Consider the following 21,777-nt stretch of genomic DNA (forward strand, 5'->3'; position numbering starts at 1 on the left):
TTGACACCCCAGGGCATAACAGGATAGGAGAACTCGGGAAGGGAGGAGGAGCGTGGGAGGAGTCGGGCATTAGGGCCCAATGGGGACTCACCCGCACTGCAGCACTGCTCAGCCCATCAGTGCGGGATGAGCGGGAAAATGAGGGAGCGAACGACTTATGGCAGGAAAACAGCTCTGGGCAAGCCTGGCCATGCCCCGGGCTATCCAGGAAAATGGGGTTAATACAGTCATATGAGGAAAACATAGCAAACAGTGTTTAAAACTGGATATAAACAAGCAAGTCCATAAGATAGAGTCCTGTCATGCGCCATAAATTTCTCTCCAGGCTTTAAAACGTTCCCAGTCAGACTCTGGCTCCTCAGCACAAGATGGTCTCCAAGACTGACCCGCTTCTAAGTCTTGCTGCTCAGCAAGAGGCAAGAGAATGAGGGAGCCTCTGGTTTCAGGGGCCAACGTCTTCTACAAGAGAATAGCTCCAGATGCACAGCCTTGGAGGAGGGCAAGGAACACAGAGGGGAGGTAGGAGAGCTGCTGGGCACTGCTGGATGTGTCCTTCAGGGCAATGGGGAATGGAAGGAGCAACCCTCTCTCCCCTGCTGATCTTGTCTCCTTTTGTCCCAGGAGAAACCAGAGCCTATGGATGACACAACCACATTGGTGGTGTTGCTATCTGTCCTTGCCATCATTTCTCTGACGCTGACGTGTGTCCTTACTGTAAAAGCCAGTATCTTGTTGGAGACACAGCTGTCAGTCAAGCCCTGTAGCTGCAGAGCCCAGTTGAGGTGCCCCGTGCACATGCCTGGTAGTACAGGAGATGTTTGGCCAACCCTGGAGCTTGGGGCAGCATCCACACCCCCAGCTCAGCAGGGTTCAGCCTGCTTGGGGGAACCTTGTCCTGGCATCCTTCCTGACTCTCCACAGCAAAGCTTTGCCAAGGAAAAAGCATTCTGGAAGAAGACACATTAGGAAGAAGTCAAGTGACGGAGAGAAGCTTTTCAAGAAGGTGACCCAGACATCAGGAGGAATTTCTGCATGGAAGGGCTGTTCAGGCATTGGCATGGGCTGCCCAGGGAGTGGGAGTCCCCATCCCTGGAGGTGGTCAAAGAAGGCCTGGACGTGGCACTCAGTGCTCCGTTCTAGCTGACAAGGTTGTGGTTGGCCCTGAAGCTCAAGCACAAACAAAGAGCACAAGGAGAGAGGGAGCCAGGATTGGGTTGGACATAAACAGCTTTTCGATGAGGTGTTGGGCTCTGTGAAAGCCCAGGGAGCTGAACAGAGCGATGGAACAGAGTGGGAGCTCTTGGTGGCCCTGGGAACCCCGCGTGACATTGGAATTCAAAAATGTATAAGAACTGAGAGTATGTACAAGATAGAAACTCCCTTTAGCTGAGCCAGGTGATTGAATGAAACAATGAGGAGGGGAACTGAGGCCCCCAGCCAGGCAACACCCAGTTCACATCCCCACTGTGACATCAGCATCCCACTGTGATGTCAGCATCCCCACTGTGACATCAGCATCCCCATTGTGACATCAGCATCCCCACTGTGACAAGAGCATCCCCACTGTGACATCAGCATCCCCACTGTGACACGAACACCACCAAGGCAAGCCCTTCTTTCTGCATCCCAGGCGACTCCAGCCAGTCGTGGTTCGCCATGGACTTGCCGACACGTGTCGTGTGTGCTCTGCTCCTGCTGGCCCTGCTGCTGGCAGTGACTCCCTGCCCAGGAGAGTCCAAGGAGCTCTGCCCGCACCCCTGCCGCTGCCAGAGGCGTGGACTGCTGGACTGCCGCCACGCCGGCCTGGCCACCGTGCCCCCGGCCACCCGCCGACGGGCCCTCACCGTCCTGTGAGTCCTGCCTGCCCCACACACCCCCTCCAGCTTCCCCTGCTCACTGCCTTCTTAGTGCTGGAAAGCCCAGCCGGGACAGCCGGCAGAGTCACTGCCAGGAGACACGGTGCCTTTGGGGGGTTGTGCTGCACTGGGAGGGTGAAGCCAGGCTGGCCAAGCCGTGCCTTCTCCAGGGAAATCCCACTTCCAGCTCAGCAGCCAAATGGGCAGGGGAAGGGCTTTTCCTCAGGGGTAACGCTGTCTGTTGTTCCTTTGCAGAGATTTCACTGGCAACTCGATTGCTACTTTGGATGAACAAGCATGGAAGGAATACCCCTGGACTGAGACTCTGTAAGTGCCAGGCAGCATTTCAAATGCCCACAGTTGGGGTGTTTTCCATCCTTTGGTCTGGTTTTGGAGCAGCAGCACCACAGAACTCCTTCCCAAGTGAAGTCAAAGTTGGGCTGCTCCGCACGGAGGGCTGTGACTCCCCAGGCCTTCCCAGGATGCCAAGAAATGCCGTGAGCTGTGTGCCAGGCACGGGACCATCCCCGGGGCTGTTTGCCCAGGGATCAGGCTCCGCTCAGCTCCAGCCAGGAGCAAGGGCCTGCTGGCCATGAGTGGGGACCATCCCTGCAGGGACCCCAAGAGTTGCTTCAGGAAAGCTGCTGCAGGGTATTTTCCCAGGAACATGCCATTGCCTGCGGTGGAGCGGCTGCTGGACCATTGTCCCTTTGTGTCATTGCAGAGTCCTCAGGGACAATGAGCTGCAGGCAGTGAAGAGCCATTCCCTGGAGGGGCTGTTCCTGCTGAAGCACCTGTAAGCACTGGCCCCTGCCCACCATGCCGGGCTACTGCCTCCCCCTCCCTTGGGGCCCTGCTGCTCAGCCCAGCCCTGGGCAAGTGGCCTTTGTCCTCCCGGCTTCCAGGCTGCAAATGCAAGTCAAAAGGACAGTGCCCATGGAATGAACATTTTGTCTTCTCATTGCAACAGGGACTTGTCTGCCAATAGGATCCTGTTGATTGAGGAAGGTGCTTTTGAGCCACTGCCTTTCCTGAGGCTTCTGTGAGTCAGGAAGTTTCTTTAGTGAAGTCTTTCTGTTTAGAACCCTTTCTGTGTTAGAAAATGCTCCTGTTTTCAGCACAGTCACTAAATGTCCCCTGGTAAAAGCACATTTCCTCCAAAGGGATCCTTCTTTGCCCCAGCATCCTGTAGGACAGACCCAATTGATTTCTGTCATCTTCTCTTTCCCCAGAAACCTCAGTGGGAATGGCCTCACACAGATCCACAGCAGCACTTTCCAGGCATGGCACGGGATGCAGTTTCTAGAGGAGCTGTAAGTGGGACAAGGTCCAAAGGCCCATCAGAGCCAGACCCCGCAGGGACAGTGGGGCAGAGCTGCTCTGCCCTGTGTAAAGTACTGAATCCCACTGTGGATGTCAGCCAGGGAGCACCAGGAGTCTGCAGCCGGAAAGCCCCTTTCCCTCGACCTGCTTCTCTTCTCCAGGGCTTCCTTGAACCAGACAGGCCATCCCCACCTGCCCTGACCCACAGAGCTCACGTCCTTCCCATCACCCCTCACAGCTCTCTGCTGCTTTTTCAGGATCCTAAGCCACAACCCCCTGACCGTGATTGCTGACCCAGCATTCTTCAAGCTGCCTTCACTCAACTATCTGTAAGTATTGACTCCTCTGGAGCAGATCAACAGAGATCTTTGTGTCTCTCCAGTGGCCTGTTGTCAGGAAAGCAGAGATCCAGGAGCAAACCTCCCTCTTCTCCCAGCCTCTTTGTGCTGGGGGCACAACTGTCCCTGGCACTGGCAGAACAAGTCCAATCAGTTGTGGTGTGTCCCCAGCTGCAAAGCACCCAAGCAGCTGGGACAGAAACTTTCAGAAACGAGAGGCCTTCCAGGTCTGGGGCCACAGAGTGGCCAGAGGGCTCTGGGAATACTCCAGTGCTGCCTGAGCACTGGTGGCAGCAGTCTGGAGCTCCTGCCTCCTTCAGGGACTGGAGCTGCCCCCGGGGAAGAGCAGGAGGGTTTGGAGCTGGAGAATCCTTTCTGTCGGCATCTGTCTGCCCCGAGAGCTGCAGGGTCCCCTCCTGATTGCCAGGCCATGGTTTGGAGCAGGGCAAAGCAGAAGGCCGGTCGGGTCTTGAATGGCTTGTCTTTGATTAGGCAGAAGTGGATCCCTCTGCCAGCACCCCCACGCTCCTCAGGGGCCTGGGCTTGCTCTCAGAGCAGAGCTGTGGGAATGTCACCTGAAAATTGAATGTGGTCTTTGAAATGCTCGCAGGGACCTGAGTGCAACTCAAGTGACTCCGCAGACGTTGCTGCTGCTCCTGCAGACAACAGTGCACTTGGAAACCCTGTGAGTAGGTGGGACTGAGGGCCAGCCACCAGCAGAGCCTCAGTGCTGAGACAGGGGGTCTGCCTGGGAAACAAATCCCTCTGCCACTAAATCACAACAACCCCAGGAAGCTTTAGGGTTCCTGTTGACTTGCGGGAACCTCCCAACGTCCCCAGCTCCAAGGCAGAATTTCAAAGGGGGGTTTAGATCACGGTGGGTCTGTTTCTCTCTCTCAAATGTTTTTTTGGGACCAGTTCCACTTCCAAAGGAAAAATCACATTTTTGGTGGTTTGGGATTCACGTGAGGGAAGTTTTCCAGAGCTGTGGCAGACATGGAAGCACATCCCCCAGGCCTTATCTGTGTGTTGCCCCCCATGGCCTCAGAGACATGGATTGGGACGCTGGGTTTTCCTCCAATCAATAACCTCTTGTCTTTAGCAAACTGCCCAAGGATGTGGCCTGCTGCCTCTGCCAGGAGCATGCCAGCACCGAGACCCCGTGCAGGACCATCCAGTTCCTCTGCGAGAACCTGTGCAGCAGCAGCAGTGCCCAGTGTGCTGGTAGGTGTCCTGCTGAGCTTGGTGTAGCCCTCAAATGTGCCCAGTTGCCTCCAGCTTGAGGAGATGCTGCAGCACGGCCCCGTTTGGGGGCAACTCCTGATCTCCCCTTGGAGAAGACTTGGAACAAGCATGGGTTGGAAAGTTCCTGGTCATTACACGTATCTGGTGTGTCAAATACTGTCTGGATAAGAAAGAGCTCTCTGGGCTAAACAAACACAGGAGCTTCCAACCCACCCTGTGCATGTGGCCAAGGAAAGCAGGCCTGCCCCGTGCCCTTCCCAGGCACTGCTTCTAACCCCCAATTTCCCCTGAGAACCTCCTGAGCCTTTCCAGTGCCACCATAGCTTGGCCAGTCACAGCTCAGGGGCCAGAGGGGTCCCAGACCCAGCACACGCGTGGCCAAAGGGTGCAGCAGTGTTTGTGCTGCTCTGGCACAGTGACGTGGGCCCCAACCTGCCCCAAACCCACCCTGGGAAGCCCAAGACCCAGAAGGAGCATGGATGCCCCTCCACAGGCTCTGCAGGCTCTGTGTCACCTCTCTGCCCATGTGCAGGAGAGAGGGCAGGAGCCCCCATGTGCTTTGCAGGGCATTACATGAACACCAAACACTGTCAGTGCCTCAGCAGCCCCTGGGCTGATCTTCACTCTGGGCTCTCTCTCTCTTCACTGGCTCCTGCAGAGTCTCGGGGTGACCAACCACCCCACCCAGCCATTGCCCCAGCCCAGGCACAGCCTGCAGCTCCTGCTCCAGGTGAATTCCACAATCCCATGCCAGGCTTGATTCTCTTGCCAGGCTCACTCGGAGTTTCAAAGCTTTCTGGGGAATTTAGAAACCAGCACTGGCTCACATCGAGCTGTGGGAGAGTCTCCAACAGCAAACCCATTTCCCTGGGATGTTTCCCTCCCATCCAAACAGAGCCCTGGGAGACACCAGAAAAGAAACCTCTCCTGTTCTGCCCTGAGGGGACAATCAGAGTGATTTAAGGAGTCTCCTCCCCTCCCCAACACATCCACCACTGCCCTCACCCACTCCCTTGTCTCAGAGAGGAGCTCCTGCTGCTCGGGGTAAACCTCTGCCCCTGTGTTTGTGCCAAGTTGCTGATCTGCTGTCTTGGTGTTCTCCAGCTCACACAGGTCCTGTGGCACAGACACAGGGAGAAGTAATGGAAGTGGAGCCCTCCGGAAAAGCAAAGAGCAGCCCAGTCTTGAACCTCAGGGCCAAGCAGCCTTCGCTGGGAGACCATGGAACTGTAACTCTTGGGGTTGCCCTGACCCTGAGCAGCACTGAGGGGGATGTCAGCAGCCTCAAGGATTCCAGATCAGATTCATATCCCCTTGAGCACCTCTCCAGGCAGGAAGGCAAAACAGCTGCTGATGAGCTGATGGTTGAGCTCAAGAATAATCTGCCCAAGGCTAAAAGCATCATGACTGTGAAAAGCATCGTCTCACGCCAGCCCCAGCCTGTCAGGGAGAAGGATGTGGAGGAAAAGTCAATCACAGTCTGGGAACGAAAGCAGAAGGGCTCCCATTTGAACTGGCAGGCATTAAATCCCTGGGATGAAGCTGGTGGGTTAAACCCCCCTGAGGACGACTCTGGACACCACAAAGTATCCACACTGCCTTCAAAACACTCCCCTTCGCACTCCACAGCAAAGGGCCGTCGTTTCTCCAGGTCTGTCAATATTCAGGACTACCACGATGCTGTGGAACAGACTGAGAAAACCATGGGCATGGAGAATGTGGAGGATAGAGAAGAGGAGGAGGAAGCACCATCTTCAAAGCAGAACTATGGTTGGACTCAGAAACAGCACAATAAGAAGGCCAGCCAGCAGAAGCAGATGGAGTCCAATTTGAACTGGCAGACATTAAACCCTTGGGATGGAGCTGGTGGGTTAAACCCCACTGATGAAGACTCTGTCTTTGGACACCACCAAGGTGTGGATGTAGCTCCATCTCCAATAAGGAAATACATTTGGAAAAAGAAAGAGCACAAGAAGACCAACAGCCAGTATTGGGTTGGCCAAAATCCACTTTTCTACCAGGTGTTTGGCCCTGCCAAAGCCCAGGGAGAGCCCACAGGCAGAGAAAGCAAAGCCCAGCAGGGTCTAAACAGGAACCTGGATTTTCTGTCTGACCCGCTGGTGAACAACGGCCCCGCTGCAATCAGCAGGGTAGAGGACAGGGCTGAAGGAGAGCCTTCCTCTCGAGGTGGGCACTTCCCCCTCCTGCCTGACACCATGGAGACAGCCTGGAAGCAACAAGAGGAAGGCTCCAGGCTCCTCAACAAGCCAGGTAGCCCTGAGGGCCCAGATGTTTTGCCCGTTCCAGGAGAGGACTTTGAAACCACGGTCGATCGTTCCCTGCGCTTGCTGGTGCCGGACGAAGGCCTGCGGGTGTTCATGGCCCACATGGAGCGAGCCCTGAGGACGGACTGCAGCCTGCCCGGGCTGCAGCTGGCCTGTGCCAAGATGGTCTCCAAGACTGGGCTGCTTCTAAATCTCCTCAGCAAGAGACAAGAGAGCGAGGGAGCCTCTGCTTTCACGAGACAGTGTCCTATGGAAAAGACCATCTCCAGACACACAACCTTGGAGGAGGGCAAGGAACACAGGAGGGAGGTAGGAGAGCTGCTGGGCACTGCTGCATGTGTCCTTCAGGGCAATGGGGAATGGAAGGAGCAACCCTCTCTCCCCTGCTGATCTTATCTCCTTTCCTCACCCCAGAAACGACAGCCCAGGGACAAAGAAATATCGTTTGTGGTACTCCTGTCTGCCGTCACCACTGTTTTTGTGATGCTGAAGTGTGTCCTCCATGTAAGCTAATAACTCCTTTGACAGACAGCTGTCAGTCAAGCCCTGTAGCTGCAGAGCCCAGCTGAGGAGCCCCGTGCACGTGCTGGGTAGCACAGGAGATGTTTGGCCAACCCTGGAGCTTGGGGCAGCATCCACACCCCCAGCTCAGCAGGGTTCAGCCTGCTTGGGGGAACCTTGTCCTGGCCTCCTTCCCTACTCCCCCCCGTTTTGCTTTGCTCTCCTGCCTTCAGCCATGCAGCAATGGGGTTAGGACAGCTTTTGCCCTCTCTTGTTTTGCAAAGTATGGCAAGAAAACTCTGGTGTTACATGTCTCCCTTTCTCCTTCCCCAGTTGTGCTTCGGATCTTGTGCAGATGGTTCCCAACCCCAATGCCGTAGGAAATCATTGCTGAGAAGGTAATTAATTACTCCCTGCCCATGCCACTGCTGTGCCACCAACAGTCTTTACTCTGAAGAGCAACTCATCCCCAGGCCCCCCAGCCATGCGGGAGCCGCTGCCAAAGACTCCCCTGCCTGTGTTTAAAACACGTTGCTTTGGGGAGAGACCCAGCAAAGGAGCCCAGAGTGGGAGCGATGGGCACACATGTCAGAGCACATCCCAACCAGCCCTTCTCTGCACCTCTGCTGGGGTGGGGTCGGGCTCGGGGGGTCCCACATTGCTGCCACCACAAGGAAATCCCTCTCTGCTCCAGTTCCCAGCAAGACTCTCCTCTGGGGACGGCTCTGCCCTATTTCTCCCTGCCCTGCTCCCCACAGAGGCTTTTAAAGAACTTGCTCCCATCCTTTCCAGATGCCTTTCCCACCCAGGGCTCATTCCCAGCTACGCCAGCCAGCGCTGTCCCTTCTGGGGCTCCCCAAATTCCTCAGGCTCTGCTGAAACCCCTGCCAGAAGCAGGGAGAGGTGCTGGCACTGCTGCTGCCCTCCCTGGCCAAACCTCCCTGTTTATGGACTGGGAGCAGGGAATTTTGTGGAGATGATGCCCAAAAGCCTTTTTTTCCCCATCTCCCTTGCAAACTCCAATGGTTTGCCCTGCTGGAAATGTCACTTCCCGACTCCTCCAGTGGCTGTTTCCCCGACAGGGCAGGGCACACAGCCTTTCTGCCCTCAACCACCATCAACAGCTGCCTTCACTTTTGATCCTTATTTTCCCTTTGGATTTCTTCAGGTTCTTTGAGAAACTTCACTGGAGAGGGAGGAAGAAGGAGTACAGCCAGGGAGAGGCTCTAGAGCAGGGAAGGGCAGGGAGCACATTCCAGGGCTGCCCCTCTGCCCACACTGCCTGCTCATCCTCACCTCTCCCAGTCATTCCTCTTCATGGCACTTTCCAGAGAATGCCCAAGCTCAGCGAAGCTGAGTTGCTCTTTGTTCAGTACATCATGGATGTCCTTGATGCCAAGGAAAAAGCATTCCGGAAAGCGATACAACAGAAAGAAGGCACGTGAGGGAGAGAAGACTTTCAGGGAGGTGAGGAGGAAGGAAGAGCAATGGCAGCGCTTGTTCTCTAACTCCTGTTCCAGTCCAGGAACTGCCAAGGCTTTCCTTGGATGCTATTTCCTTGACTGTTATTTCCTTGCTCTTCCTGCAGAGGGAAGCCCAAAGCAGCCCAGGGAAGCAGCCACAGTGGGGCAGTGCCGGCAGCCCAGGACGAGGTGCCTGTGCCAGTCACTGCAGTGCACCCCCAGAGCCGGCACACTTATCCCTCCCCACAGAGGAGGCTGTGGGCACCCCAAAGAAGGCATCAAGCCCTCAGTCTCTTCTTCATCCTCTGTGCCAATGTTTCCCCCTGCATCCAATAAAAAATGGAGATTCTCCTTTTTCCTCCTCTGTTTGTTGATATCTTTGTAAAAGCTTTTTCTGTTCTCTCTTACAGCAGTGGCCAAATTAAGTTCCAGCTGGGCTTTTGCCTTTCTAACTTTCTCCCTGCATAACTTGGTGACATCCTCGCTGTTCTCCTGCATTGCTGCCCCTTCTTCCAAAGCTGTAAATTCTGTGTTTTCCCTCAGTCCCAGCCAAAGCTCCCTCCTCAGCTGCTGTGCTTCTCTGCCAGCTTGTCCTCTGGCACATGGGCACAACCTTTTCCTGCCTGTGCCCTTAGGTTTCCTTCTTGGAGAATGTCCAGTCTTCCTGGACTCCTTTGGCCCTCAGGGCAGCGTCCCAGGGGACCCTCTCAACCAGCGTGGGTGGATTGATTCACCCTGGGGAACTCCTCAGACCTGGACAGACCTTCATCCACAGCATCACTGTCCCAGCCCTCAAGGTGCAAAACCACCTCCTGGGAAGGTGAGACCGGCTGGGAGGGGATTTGCTGCTGCCCCAAGCAGGGACTTGTTTCCATTCCTGGCATCCCTTTGCCCTGCTCCCTCACACCCGCCTGGCTCCCAGGCTGATGGTTGGAGACTTTTCACTCCTGATGCCACTGCACACCCTTGGGAGCTGAACTGAGCAGTGGAAACAGAGAGGGAGCTCCTGGTGGACAGGGGAACCCCTGGGAGAGGAGGGAAATGTTCAGGAGTGACAATTGGGAAGTTTTTGGGCGAGGGTATTTCCCACCCCTCAGTGGCTCCTGTCTCACTCCTCCAGGCAGCCTCGTCCCTCCCTGCAGCTCTGGAGGACTTTGTGACTCCTGAGCTCCTGCAGGGCAAAAAGGGCTTCCGAGGTGAGAGGATTTCTGACACCAGCTGGACACTGACCCTGCCTGAGGGGCTGGTGTCATCGAGCATGGCCATCATCTCAGAGAGGGTTAAGGCACAACCTTGTGAGACAGCTTTGTTAAATGTGGCTCTGAATAGCCTTCCAATAGTTGTCAGGGTGTGTGAGAGAGGAAACAGAGACCTGAGGAGGAATTTGTGCATGGCGAGGGTGGTCAGTCCTTGGCACGGGCTGCCCAGGGAGTGGTGGAGTCCCCATTGCCGGGGTGCCTGGATGTGGCACTCAGGGCTCCGGTGTAGCTGACAAGGTGTTGGCCGGTGCCAGGTTGGCCTGGATGGTGTTGGCGGCGTTTTCCCCCCTCCGTGGTGCTGTGCCCCTGTGCCTGGAGCCCGCCGTGCCCAAGCGCTGCCCGAGCCGGCCCGGCCCGACCCGGTTGCCCGCGCTTTTGTGCTGAGGGCGTGGGGGGGGCGGCTCCCGGGGCCGCCGCGCTGAGGCGGAGCTGCCTCTGAGGCGCAGCTGCGGCGCTTCCCTGCCGAGGCCGCGGCGCCTCTGCTGGCGCTGCTGGGGGGCTTTTGGGCTTTGGCCGCCGTTCCCAAAGCTCCCCTCGGCTTCTTTGGGACGGGGGTCCCTCCCGGGGCCGCCGCGCTCAGGTGGAGCTGCCGCCTCTCATGGTCCCAACGCTTCCCGCCCTGCGGGGCTGCGGCTCCCTCAGCCTCTCCTGGCGGGAATGTCGAGCTTTCCCCGCTTTTCCAAAGCTCCCCTCGGTCTCCCAGAGCACTCGTGTGGTGGGTTAACCCCGGCTCGATGGCAGGTGCCCTCCAAAGCCCCTCTCTCACCACCCTGCGCCACTGGACAGGGCAGAGGAAATACAGGGAAAGGTTCCTGAGATAAGGACAGGGAGAGATCACTAAGCAATTGCCGTCATGGGCAAAACAGGCTCAGCTTGGGCATAGTAATTCAATGTATTGCCAACAGAATCAGAGGGGCATAATGAGGAGTAAAATAAATCTTAAAAACACCTTCCCCCACCCCTCCCTCACTCCCGGGCTCTGCCTCCTCCACGCCAGCGGCGCAGAGAGACGGGAATGGGGGACACGGTCAGTTCATCCCACCTTGTTCGGCCACTGCTCAGGGACAGGAGCCAGAGTCCTTTCCCTGCTCCAGCACAGGCTTCCCACGGTTCACAGCCTCCTTCAGGCATCCACCTGCTGCAGCGTGGGCTCCTCCACAGGCTGCAGGTGGATCTCTGCACCCCCATGGTCCTCCCTGGGCTGCAGGGGCACAGCTGCCTCAGCAGGGTCTTCACTAGGGGCTGCAGGGGAATCTCAGCTCCAGAGCCTGGAGCACCTCCTGCCCCTGCTTCTCCTCTGACCTTGGGGTCTGCAGAGCTGTTCCCCTCACAGATTCTCACTCTACTCTGGCTGCAATTACATCTGTGCAATAACATTTTTTCCCTTCTGAAGGATGTTATCCCAGAGGCATTACCTCCATTTCAGATTGGCTCAGCCTTGGCCAGAGACGTGTCCACCCTGGAGCTGGCTGGCATTGGATCAGCTGGACATGGGGGAAGCTTCCTGCAGCTTCTCACAGAAGCCACCCCTGTAGCCTCCCCTCCACTCCCAAAACCTGCCCACGCAAACCCAATTGTAGAGGATTGGTTAGAAATGCGAGGACATATGAACATGGCTAAGGCTATGGATGAGCTGCTAAAGTATAAGACGCAGTCTGACTAGGCCCATGAGAAAGTGTGAGATAGCAGGGCCGTGAGAAAGCAGCAGCGTCCTTGGGTATTCTAAATTGGGCTGAAAAACAGGAGCTAGGCATTACCAAAACAGAGACACTTAACGAGCCACCTGTGTAAACAATGAAAGACAGTTAAGATGATATCACCACCTAACTGAGCACCAATAATGAGCCTAATTTCTGTAATATTCATGAACCTATTATAGAGTGTATATTAAGCTGTTGTCAATCTACAATAAACGAAGTTCCTGGATTCTCACATTGAGGTGTCTAGAGCTTTCCGTCGCGACACCCAATCCAAATGAGAATGGCTTCACACTGACTGAGAACAGGGTTAGATTGTGTATTGGGGGAGAATTCTTCCCTGTGAGAGTGCTGAGGCACCAGCACAGATTGCCCAGAGAAGCTGTGGCTCCCCCATCCTGTCCCTGAAGTGTTCAAGGCCACACTGGACAGGACTTGGAGCAAACTGCTCTAGTGAAAAGTGCCTCTGCCCATGGAAGGGGCAGGGGGGACTGGATGAGCCTTAAGGCCCCTTCCAAGTCAATCCATTCCAGGATTCCATGGGTTTATGGCTCTGTGGCAGAGTCTTTTGGTGACAGGCTCGCCTGAACTCCAGTCGACCTGTGAGCTCTGATGCAGCACCACCACTGTGACAAGAGCATCCCCACTGTGACATCAGCATCTCCACTGTGACATCAGCATCCCCACTGTGACATCAGCATCCCCACTGTGACATCAGCATCCCCACTGTGACAAGAGCATCCCCACTGTGACATCAGCATCCCCACTGTGACATCAGCATCTCCACTGTGACATCAGCATCCCACTGTGACAAGAGCATCCCCACTGTGACATCAGCATCCCCACTGTGACATCAGCATCCCCACTGTGACACGAACACCACCAAGGCAAGCCCTTCTTTCTGCATCCCAGGCAACTCCAGCCAGTCGTGGTTCGCCATGGACTTGCTGACACGTGTCGTGTGTGCTCTGCTCCTGCTGGCCCTGCTGCTGGCAGTGACTCCCTGCCCAGGAGAGTCCAAGGAGCTCTGCCCGCACCCCTGCCGCTGCCAGAGGCGTGGACTGCTGGACTGCCGCCACGCCGGCCTGGCCACCGTGCCCCCGGCCACCCGCCGACGGGCCCTCACCGTCCTGTGAGTCCTGCCTGCCCCACACACCCCCTCCAGCTTCCCCTGCTCACTGCCTTCTTAGTGCTGGAAAGCCCAGCCGGGACAGCCGGCAGAGTCACTGCCAGGAGACACGGTGCCTTTGGGGGGTTGTGCTGCACTGGGAGGGTGAAGCCAGGCTGGCCAAGCCGTGCCTTCTCCAGGGAAATCCCACTTCCAGCTCAGCAGCCAAATGGGCAGGGGAAGGGCTTTTCCTCAGGGGTAATGCTGTCTGTTGTTCCTTTGCAGAGATTTCACTGGCAACTCGATTGCTACTTTGGATGAACAAGCATGGAAGGAATACCCCTGGACTGAGACTCTGTAAGTGCCAGGCAGCATTTCAAATGCCCACAGTTGGGGTGTTTTCCATCCTTTGGTCTGGTTTTGGAGCAGCAGCACCACAGAACTCCTTCCCAAGTGAAGTCAAAGTTGGGCTGCTCCGCACGGAGGGCTGTGACTCCCCAGGCCTTCCCAGGATGCCAAGAAATGCCGTGAGCTGTGTGCCAGGCACGGGACCATCCCCGGGGCTGTTTGCCCAGGGATCAGGCTCCGCTCAGCTCCAGCCAGGAGCAAGGGCCTGCTGGCCATGAGTGGGGACCATCCCTGCAGGGACCCCAAGAGTTGCTTCAGGAAAGCTGCTGCAGGGTATTTTCCCAGGAACATGCCATTGCCTGCGGTGGAGCGGCTGCTGGACCATTGTCCCTTTGTGTCATTGCAGAGTCCTCAGGGACAATGAGCTGCAGGCAGTGAAGAGCCATTCCCTGGAGGGGCTGTTCCTGCTGAAGCACCTGTAAGCACTGGCCCCTGCCCACCATGCCGGGCTACTGCCTCCCCCTCCCTTGGGGCCCTGCTGCTCAGCCCAGCCCTGGGCAAGTGGCCTTTGTCCTCCCGGCTTCCAGGCTGCAAATGCAAGTCAAAAGGACAGTGCCCATGGAATGAACATTTTGTCTTCTCATTGCAACAGGGACTTGTCTGCCAATAGGATCCTGTTGATTGAGGAAGGTGCTTTTGAGCCACTGCCTTTCCTGAGGCTTCTGTGAGTCAGGAAGTTTCTTTAGTGAAGTCTTTCTGTTTAGAACCCTTTCTGTGTTAGAAAATGCTCCTGTTTTCAGCACAGTCACTAAATGTCCCCTGGTAAAAGCACATTTCCTCCAAAGGGATCCTTCTTTGCCCCAGCATCCTGTAGGACAGACCCAATTGATTTCTGTCATCTTCTCTTTCCCCAGAAACCTCAGTGGGAATGGCCTCACACAGATCCACAGCAGCACTTTCCAGGCATGGCACGGGATGCAGTTTCTAGAGGAGCTGTAAGTGGGACAAGGTCCAAAGGCCCATCAGAGCCAGACCCCGCAGGGACAGTGGGGCAGAGCTGCTCTGCCCTGTGTAAAGTACTGAATCCCACTGTGGATGTCAGCCAGGGAGCACCAGGAGTCTGCAGCCGGAAAGCCCCTTTCCCTCAACCTGCTTCTCTTCTCCAGGGCTTCCTTGAACCAGACAGGCCATCCCCACCTGCCCTGACCCACAGAGCTCACGTCCTTCCCATCACCCCTCACAGCTCTCTGCTGCTTTTTCAGGATCCTAAGCCACAACCCCCTGACCGTGATTGCTGACCCAGCATTCTTCAAGCTGCCTTCACTCAACTATCTGTAAGTATTGACTCCTCTGGAGCAGATCAACAGGGATCTTTGTGTCTCTCCAGTGGCCTGTTCTCAGGAAGCAGAGATCCAGGAGCAAACCTCCCTCTTCTCCCAGCCTCTTTGTGCTGGGGGCACAACTGTCCCTGGCACTGGCAGAACAAGTCCAATCAGTTGTGGTGTGTCCCCAGCTGCAAAGCACCCAAGCAGCTTGGACAGAAACTTTCAGAAACGAGAGGCCTTCCAGGTCTGGGGCCACAGAGTGGCCAGAGGGCTCTGGGAATACTCCAGTGCTGCCTGAGCACTGGTGGCAGCAGTCCAGGGCTCCTGCCTCCTTCAGGGACTGGAGCTGCCCCCGGGGAAGAGCAGGAGGGTTTGGAGCTGGAGAATCCTTTCTGTTGGCATCTGTCTGCCCCGAGAGCTGCAGGGTCCCCTCCTGATTGCCAGGCCATGGTTTGGAGCAGGGCAAAGCAGAAGGCCGGTCGGGTCTTGAATGGCTTGTCTTTGATTAGGCAGAAGTGGATCCCTCTGCCAGCACCCCCACGCTCCTCAGGGGCCTGGGCTTGCTCTCAGAGCAGAGCTGTGGGAATGTCACCTGAAAATTGAATGTGGTCTTTGAAATGCTCGCAGGGACCTGAGTGCAACTCAAGTGACTCCGCAGACGTTGCTGCTGCTCCTGCAGACAACAGTGCACTTGGAAACCCTGTGAGTAGGTGGGACTGAGGGCCAGCCACCAGCAGAGCCTCAGTGCTGAGACAGGGGGTCTGCCTGGGAAACAAATCCCTCTGCCACTAAATCACAACAACCCCAGGAAGCTTTAGGGTTCCTGTTGACTTGCGGGAACCTCCCAACGTCCCCAGCTCCAAGGCAGAATTTCAAAGGGGGGTTTAGATCACGGTGGGTCTGTTTCTCTCTCTCAAATGTTTTTTGGGACCAGTTCCACTTTCAAAGGAAAAATCACATTTTTGGTGGTTTGGGATTCACGTGAGGGAAGTTTTCCAGAGCTGTGGCAGACATGGAAGCACATCCCCCAGGCCTTATCTGTGTGTTGCCCCCCATGGCCTCAGAGACATGGATTGGGACGCTGGGTTTTCCTCCAATCAATAACCTCTTGTCTTTAGCAAACTGCCCAAGGATGTGGCCTGCTGCCTCTGCCAGGAGCATGCCAGCACCGAGACCCCGTGCAGGACCATCCAGTTCCTCTGCGAGAACCTGTGCAGCAGCAGCAGTGCCCAGTGTGCTGGTAGGTGTCCTGCTGAGCTTGGTGTAGCCCTCAAATGTGCCCAGTTGCCTCCAGCTTGAGGAGATGCTGCAGCACGGCCCCGTTTGGGGGCAACTCCTGATCTCCCCTTGGAGAAGACTTGGAACAAGCATGGGTTGGAAAGTTCCTGGTCATTACACATATCTGGTGTGTCAAATACTGTCTGGATAAGAAAGAGCTCTCTGGGCTAAACAAACACAGGAGCTTCCAACCCACCCTGTGCATGTGGCCAAGGAAAGCAGGCCTGCCCCGTGCCCTTCCCAGGCACTGCTTCTAACCCCCAATTTCCCCTGAGAACCTCCTGAGCCTTTCCAGTGCCACCATAGCTTGGCCAGTCACAGCTCAGGGGCCAGAGGGGTCCCAGACCCAGCACACGCGTGGCCAAAGGGTGCAGCAGTGTTTGTGCTGCTCTGGCACAGTGACGTGGGCCCCAACCTGCCCCAAACCCACCCTGGGAAGCCCAAGACCCAGAAGGAGCGTGGATGCCCCTCGACAGGCTCTGCAGGCTCTGTGTCACCCCCCTGCCCATGTGCAGGAGAGAGGGCAGGAGCCCCCATGTGCTTTGCAGGGCATTACATGAACACCAAACACTGTCAGTGCCTCAGCAGCCCCTGGGCTGATCTTCACTCTGGGCTCTCTCTCTCTTCACTGGCTCCTGCAGAGTCTCGGGGTGACCAACCACCCCACCCAGCCATTGCCCCAGCCCAGGCACAGCCTGCAGCTCCTGCTCCAGGTGAATTCCACAATCCCATGCCAGGCTTGATTCTCTTGCCAGGCTCACTCGGAGTTTCAAAGCTTTCTGGGGAATTTAGAAACCAGCACTGGCTCACATCGAGCTGTGGGAGAGTCTCCAACAGCAAACCCATTTCCCTGGGATGTTTCCCTCCCATCCAAACAGAGCCCTGGGAGACACCAGAAAAGAAACCTCTCCTGTTCTGCCCTGAGGGGACAATCAGAGTGATTTAAGGAGTCTCCTCCCCTCCCCAACACATCCACCACTCCCCTCACCCACTCCCTTGTCTCAGAGAGGAGCTCCTGCTGCTCGGGGTAAACCTCTGCCCCTGTGTTTGTGCCAAGTTGCTGATCTGCTGTCTTGGTGTTCTCCAGCTCACACAGGTCCTGTGGCACAGACACAGGGAGAAGTAATGGAAGTGGAGCCCTCCGGAAAAGCAAAGAGCAGCCCAGTCTTGAACCTCAGGGCCAAGCAGCCTTCGCTGGGAGACCATGGAACTGTAACTCTTGGGGTTGCCCTGACCCTGAGCAGCACTGAGGGGGATGTCAGCAGCCTCAAGCATTCCAGATCAGATTCATATCCCCTTGAGCACCTCTCCAGGCAGGAAGGCAAAACAGCTGCTGATGAGCTGATGGTTGAGCTCAAGAATAATCTGCACAAGGCTAAAAGCATCATGACTGTGAAAAGCATCGTCTCACGCCAGCCCCAGCCTGTCAGGGAGAAGGATGTGGAGGAAAAGTCAATCACAGTCTGGGAACGAAAGCAGAAGGGCTCCCAATTGAACTGGCAGGCATTAAACCCCTGGGATGAAGCTGGTGGGTTAAACCCCTCTGAGGACGACTCTGGACACCACAAAGTATCCACACTGCCTTCAAAACACTCCCCTTCGCACTCCACAGCAAAGGGCCGTCGCTTCTCCAGGTCTGTCAATATTCAGGACTACTACGATGCTGTGGAACAGACTGAGAAAACCATGGGGATGGAGGATGTGGAGGATAGAGAAGAGGAGGAGGAAGCCCCATCTTCAAAGCAGAACTATGGTTGGACTCAGAAACAGCACAATAAGAAGGCCAGACAGCAAAAGCAGATGGAGTCTCATTTGAACTGGCAGACATTAAACCCTTGGGATGGAGCTGGTGGGTTAAACCCCACTGATGAAGACTCTGTCTTTGGACACCACCAAGGTGTGGATGTAGCTCCATCTCCAATAAGGAAATACATTTGGAAAAAGAAAGAGCACAAGAAGACCAACAGCCAGTATTGGGTTGGCCAAAATCCACTTTTCTCCCAGGTGTTGGGCCCTGCCAAAGTCCAGGGAGAGCCCACAGGCAGAGAAAGCAAAGCCCAGCAGGGTCTAAACAGGAACCTGGATTTTCTGTCTGACCCGCTGGTGAACAACGGCCCCGCTGCAATCAGCAGGGTAGAGGACAGGGCTGAAGGAGAGCCTTCCTCTCGAGGTGGGCACTTCCCCCTCCTGCCTGACACCATGGAGACAGCCTGGAAGCAACAAGAGGAAGGCTCCAGGCTCCTCAACAAGCCAGGTAGCCCTGAGGGCCCAGATGTTTTGCCCGTTCCAGGAGAGGACTTTGAAACCACGGTCGATCGTTCCCTGCGCTTGCTGGTGCCAGACGAAGGCCTGCGGGTGTTCATGGCCCACATGGAGCGAGCCCTGAGGACGGACTGCAGCCTGCCCGGGCTGCAGCTGGCCTGTGCCAAGATGGTCTCCAAGACTGGGCTGCTTCTAAATCTCCTCAGCAAGAGACAAGAGATCAAGGGACCCTCTGCTTTCATGAGACAGTGTCTTCTACAAGAGAAGATCTCCAGACGCACAGCCTTGGAGGAGGGCAAGGAACACAGAAGGGAGGTAGGAGAGCTGCTGGGCACTGCTGGATGTGTCCTTCAGGGCAATGGGGAATGGAAAGAGCAACCCTCTCTCCCCTGCTGATCTTGTCTCCTTTTGTCCCAGCAGAAAGCAATGAAACAGTCCCAGGAGAGATTCCAGTTTGCGATATTGGTGTTGATCTTCTACATCACATATTTTATATTGCATTGTCTCATTGAGGTAAGCCAGTAACTCCTTTGACAGACAGCTGTCAGTCAAGCCCTGTAGTTGCAGAGCCCAGTTGAGGAGCCCCATGCACGTGCCGGGTAGCACAGGAAATGTTTGGCCAACCCTGGAGCTTGGGGCAGCATCCACACCCCCAGCTCAGCAGGGTTCAGCCTGCTTGGGGGAACCTTGTCCTGGCCTCCTTCCCTACTCTCCACAGCAAAGCTTTGCTCTCCTGCCTTCAGCCATGCAGCAATGGGGTTAGGAGAGCTCTGGGATTTAATTCACGTTCCGGAGGCAGGGGGAAGCAGGAAGCTGGGAAGGGGGTACAGCCTTTTCTAAAAATTGTAGCTGCTGGCACAGACTTGCATGTGTGTAGAATGGGCTGGGTTGGAGGAAGAACCTTTTGGCTTCCGTTTTTTTGCAGAGCCTGACAAGAAAACTCTGATATTACAAGTCTCTCTTTCTCCATCCCCAGACATGCTCCGAGCCTCATGAAGATGATTCCCAACCCCGATGCCGTAGGAAATCATTGCTGAGAAGGTAATTAATTACTGCCTGCCCGTGCCACTGCTGTGCCACCAACAGTCTTTACTCTGAAGAGCAACTCATCCCCAGGCCCCCCAGCCATGCGGGAGCCGCTGCCAAAGACTCCCCTGCCTGTGTTTAAAACACGTTGCTTTGGGGAGAGACCCAGCAAAGGAGCCCAGAGTGGGAGCGATGGGCACACATGTCAGAGCACATCCCAACCAGCCCTTCTCTGCACCTCTGCTGGGGTGGGGTCGGGCTCGGGGGGGTCCCACATTGCTGCCACCACAAGGAAATCCCTCTCTGCTCCAGTTCCCAGCAAGACTCTCCTCTGGGGACGGCTGTGCCCTATTTCTCCCTGCCCTGCTCCCCACAGAGGCTTTTAAAGAACTTGCTCCCATCCTTTCCAGATGCCTTTCCCACCCAGGGCTCATTCCCAGCTACACCAGCCAGCGCTGTCCCTTCTGGGGCTCCCCAAATTCCTCAGGCTCTGCTGAAACCCCTGCCAGAAGCAGGGAGAGGTGCTGGCACTGCTGCTGCCCTCCCTGGCCAAACCTCCCTGTTCATGGACTGGCAGCAGGGAATTCTGTGGAGATGATGCCCAAAAGCCTTTTTTTTCCCCATTTCCCTTGCAAACTCCAATGGTTTGCCCTGCTGGAAATGTCACTTCCCGACTCCTCCAGTGGCTGCTTCCCCGACAGGGCAGGGCACACCCAGCCTTTCTGCCCTCAACCACCATCAACAGCTGCCTTCACTTTTGATCCTTATTTTCCTTTTTTTTTTATCAGGTTCTTTAAAATACTGTGGCGGAGAGGGAGGAAGAAGGAGTACAACATGGCAAAGGCTGTAGAGCAGGTAAGAGCAGGGAGCACGTGCTGGTGCTGCCCGTCTGCCCACACTGCCTGCTCTTCCTCACCTCTCCCAATCATTCCCCTCCACGGCACTTTCCAGCACTTGCCTGTTTCCCATCTTTTCAAAGTCAAACCCAGAGTATTCCCAGCAAGTTGAAGTGTGTAGGAAAATCTCTTCCTCCACACCCCAGTACTCTGCATTGCACAGCTCATCCAGGGATTTGTTTTCCTGGGAATCGAGGGCCTGGCGGATGTTTTTAAGACAAGCAATACCTGTGCTGCTTCTTCAGGTCTTGTTCTGATATAGGAACTGTTGAGGTTTCCTTGGATGCTATTCCCTTGGTGGCTATATCCTTGGAACCTAGTTCCCTAGTTCGCTAACTGTTATTCCCTTGTCATTTTCTTAGTCTTATTTCCTTGGATCCTATTTCCTTGGAGTCTGTTTCCTTGGCTATTTCCTTACTGATGTTTCCTTGACCCTTTCCTTGAATGTTATTTCCCTCACTGTTACTTCCTTGGATGTGATTTCCTTTTTGTTATTGCAGATGGAAGAAGTTTGAGGCAATGCCTTTGCCCAGCCCCAAGATGCTCCTGGCCGGACGCTGCCCTGCCTCCAGCACCCCAAAATCTGGGCCGCTGACTCCGTGAGCCCTCTCTGCAGAGAGGATGCTGCAGGCGGCTGCCGTGCTCAGGACACCCTGAGGAGCCTCCCTGGGACCTGGGAACAGGGGGGTGGGATGCCCTGGGCCCTCCAAAGCTCCTCCTTAGGGAATAGGAAGGGGTGATCCAGGCAGCCCCAGGTGTCCTGAGCAGCCGCTGCCGCCGCGCAGGCTCCGGAGCGCGCAGCCTTGCCAGGGCTGCAATGTCCAGGGGGTCAGCTCGTGTGGCAGGGTCCCCTCCCTGCAGCCCCTTTTGTGCAGCTGTTTTGTCTTTCCCAGTTGGGAATGCTTTCCCAATAAATCCCGTTTTCTGCAGCCAGAGTGTCCTGTGAGCAGGGAGGAAGGGGGGAAGTGTCTGTGTGTGTGTGTGGCTGTTTCCCAGTGTACAGACTGGGGAATGAGAGGCTGGAGAGCAGCTGCGGGAAAGGGCCCTGGGGGTCCTGGTGGGTGCCAGTTGGCCATGACTCAGCAGTGCCCTGGCAGCCAGGAGGGCCAACCCTGTCCTGGGGGGCATCAGGCCCAGAGGGAAGGGACTGTCCCGCTCTGCTCTGACCTGGGGCGGCCTCACCTGCAATACTGGGGGAGTTTGGGGGGACACAATATAAAAGAAGACACTGAATATTAGCATTCAAAGGAGGCCATGAGGATGATGAAAGGCCTTGAGAGGAAGCCGTATGAGGAGGCTGAGGTCACTTGGTTTGTTCAGCAGGAGAAGAGGGGACTGAGGTCAGACCTCACTGGTGTTTCCAAATTCCTCCCAAGGGGCAGTGGAGGGGCAGCTCCGATCTCTGCTCTCTGTGGTCAGTGACACGACCCAGGGAACTGCTGGAGCTGTGCCAGGGGAGGGTCAGGTTGAACCTCAGGAAAAGGTCCTTCCCCCAGAGGGTGGTTGGCACTGACCAGGCTCCCCAGGGCAGTGGGCACGGCTCCAAGGCTGCCAGAGCTCCAGGAGG

At 56.0% G+C, this 21,777-nt stretch overlaps 2 protein-coding genes and 1 long non-coding RNA gene across 7 annotated transcripts; all 3 read left to right on the plus strand.

Moving 5' to 3' along the window:
- Positions 1-1,508: 1,508 nt before the first annotated feature.
- LOC135402888 (leucine-rich repeat-containing protein 37A2-like) lies at positions 1,509-8,622 on the plus strand. 2 transcript variants are annotated; one of them, XM_064636415.1, is made up of 11 exons: positions 1,509-1,850; positions 2,112-2,183; positions 2,581-2,652; positions 2,827-2,898; positions 3,089-3,169; positions 3,437-3,508; positions 4,128-4,202; positions 4,620-4,741; positions 5,867-7,356; positions 7,462-7,551; positions 7,882-8,622. In XM_064636415.1, exons 1-11 carry the CDS (start codon positions 1,657-1,659, stop codon positions 7,948-7,950), a joined length of 2,409 nt encoding a protein of 802 aa, XP_064492485.1. In that variant the 5' UTR covers positions 1,509-1,656; the 3' UTR covers positions 7,951-8,622. The 2 variants fall into 2 exon arrangements, with proteins under 2 accessions (XP_064492485.1, XP_064492486.1); XM_064636416.1 differs by lacking the exon at positions 4,128-4,202.
- Positions 8,623-8,720: 98 nt separating this feature from the next.
- LOC135403043 (uncharacterized) lies at positions 8,721-9,385 on the plus strand. The gene is made up of 2 exons (XR_010425300.1): positions 8,721-9,015; positions 9,137-9,385. It is a non-coding gene; the product is annotated as an uncharacterized LOC135403043 (long non-coding RNA).
- A 3,390-nt stretch (positions 9,386-12,775) lies between these two features.
- LOC135402905 (leucine-rich repeat-containing protein 37A3-like) lies at positions 12,776-21,139 on the plus strand. Of its 4 annotated transcripts, XM_064636436.1 has the most exons (13): positions 12,776-13,099; positions 13,361-13,432; positions 13,830-13,901; positions 14,076-14,147; positions 14,338-14,418; positions 14,686-14,757; positions 15,376-15,450; positions 15,867-15,988; positions 17,114-18,603; positions 18,706-18,801; positions 19,265-19,329; positions 20,103-20,169; positions 20,711-21,139. In XM_064636436.1, exons 1-13 carry the CDS (start codon positions 12,906-12,908, stop codon positions 20,723-20,725), a joined length of 2,493 nt encoding a protein of 830 aa, XP_064492506.1. In that variant the 5' UTR covers positions 12,776-12,905; the 3' UTR covers positions 20,726-21,139. The 4 variants fall into 4 exon arrangements, with proteins under 4 accessions (XP_064492506.1, XP_064492503.1, XP_064492504.1 ...); XM_064636433.1 differs by having other exon boundaries at positions 20,103-21,139; XM_064636434.1 differs by having other exon boundaries at positions 18,709-18,801; positions 20,103-21,139.
- Positions 21,140-21,777: the final 638 nt, after the last annotated feature.

The sequence above is a fragment of the Pseudopipra pipra genome, chromosome 26 (assembly GCF_036250125.1).
Source record: "Pseudopipra pipra isolate bDixPip1 chromosome 26, bDixPip1.hap1, whole genome shotgun sequence".
Classification (NCBI taxonomy): domain Eukaryota; kingdom Metazoa; phylum Chordata; class Aves; order Passeriformes; family Pipridae; genus Pseudopipra; species Pseudopipra pipra.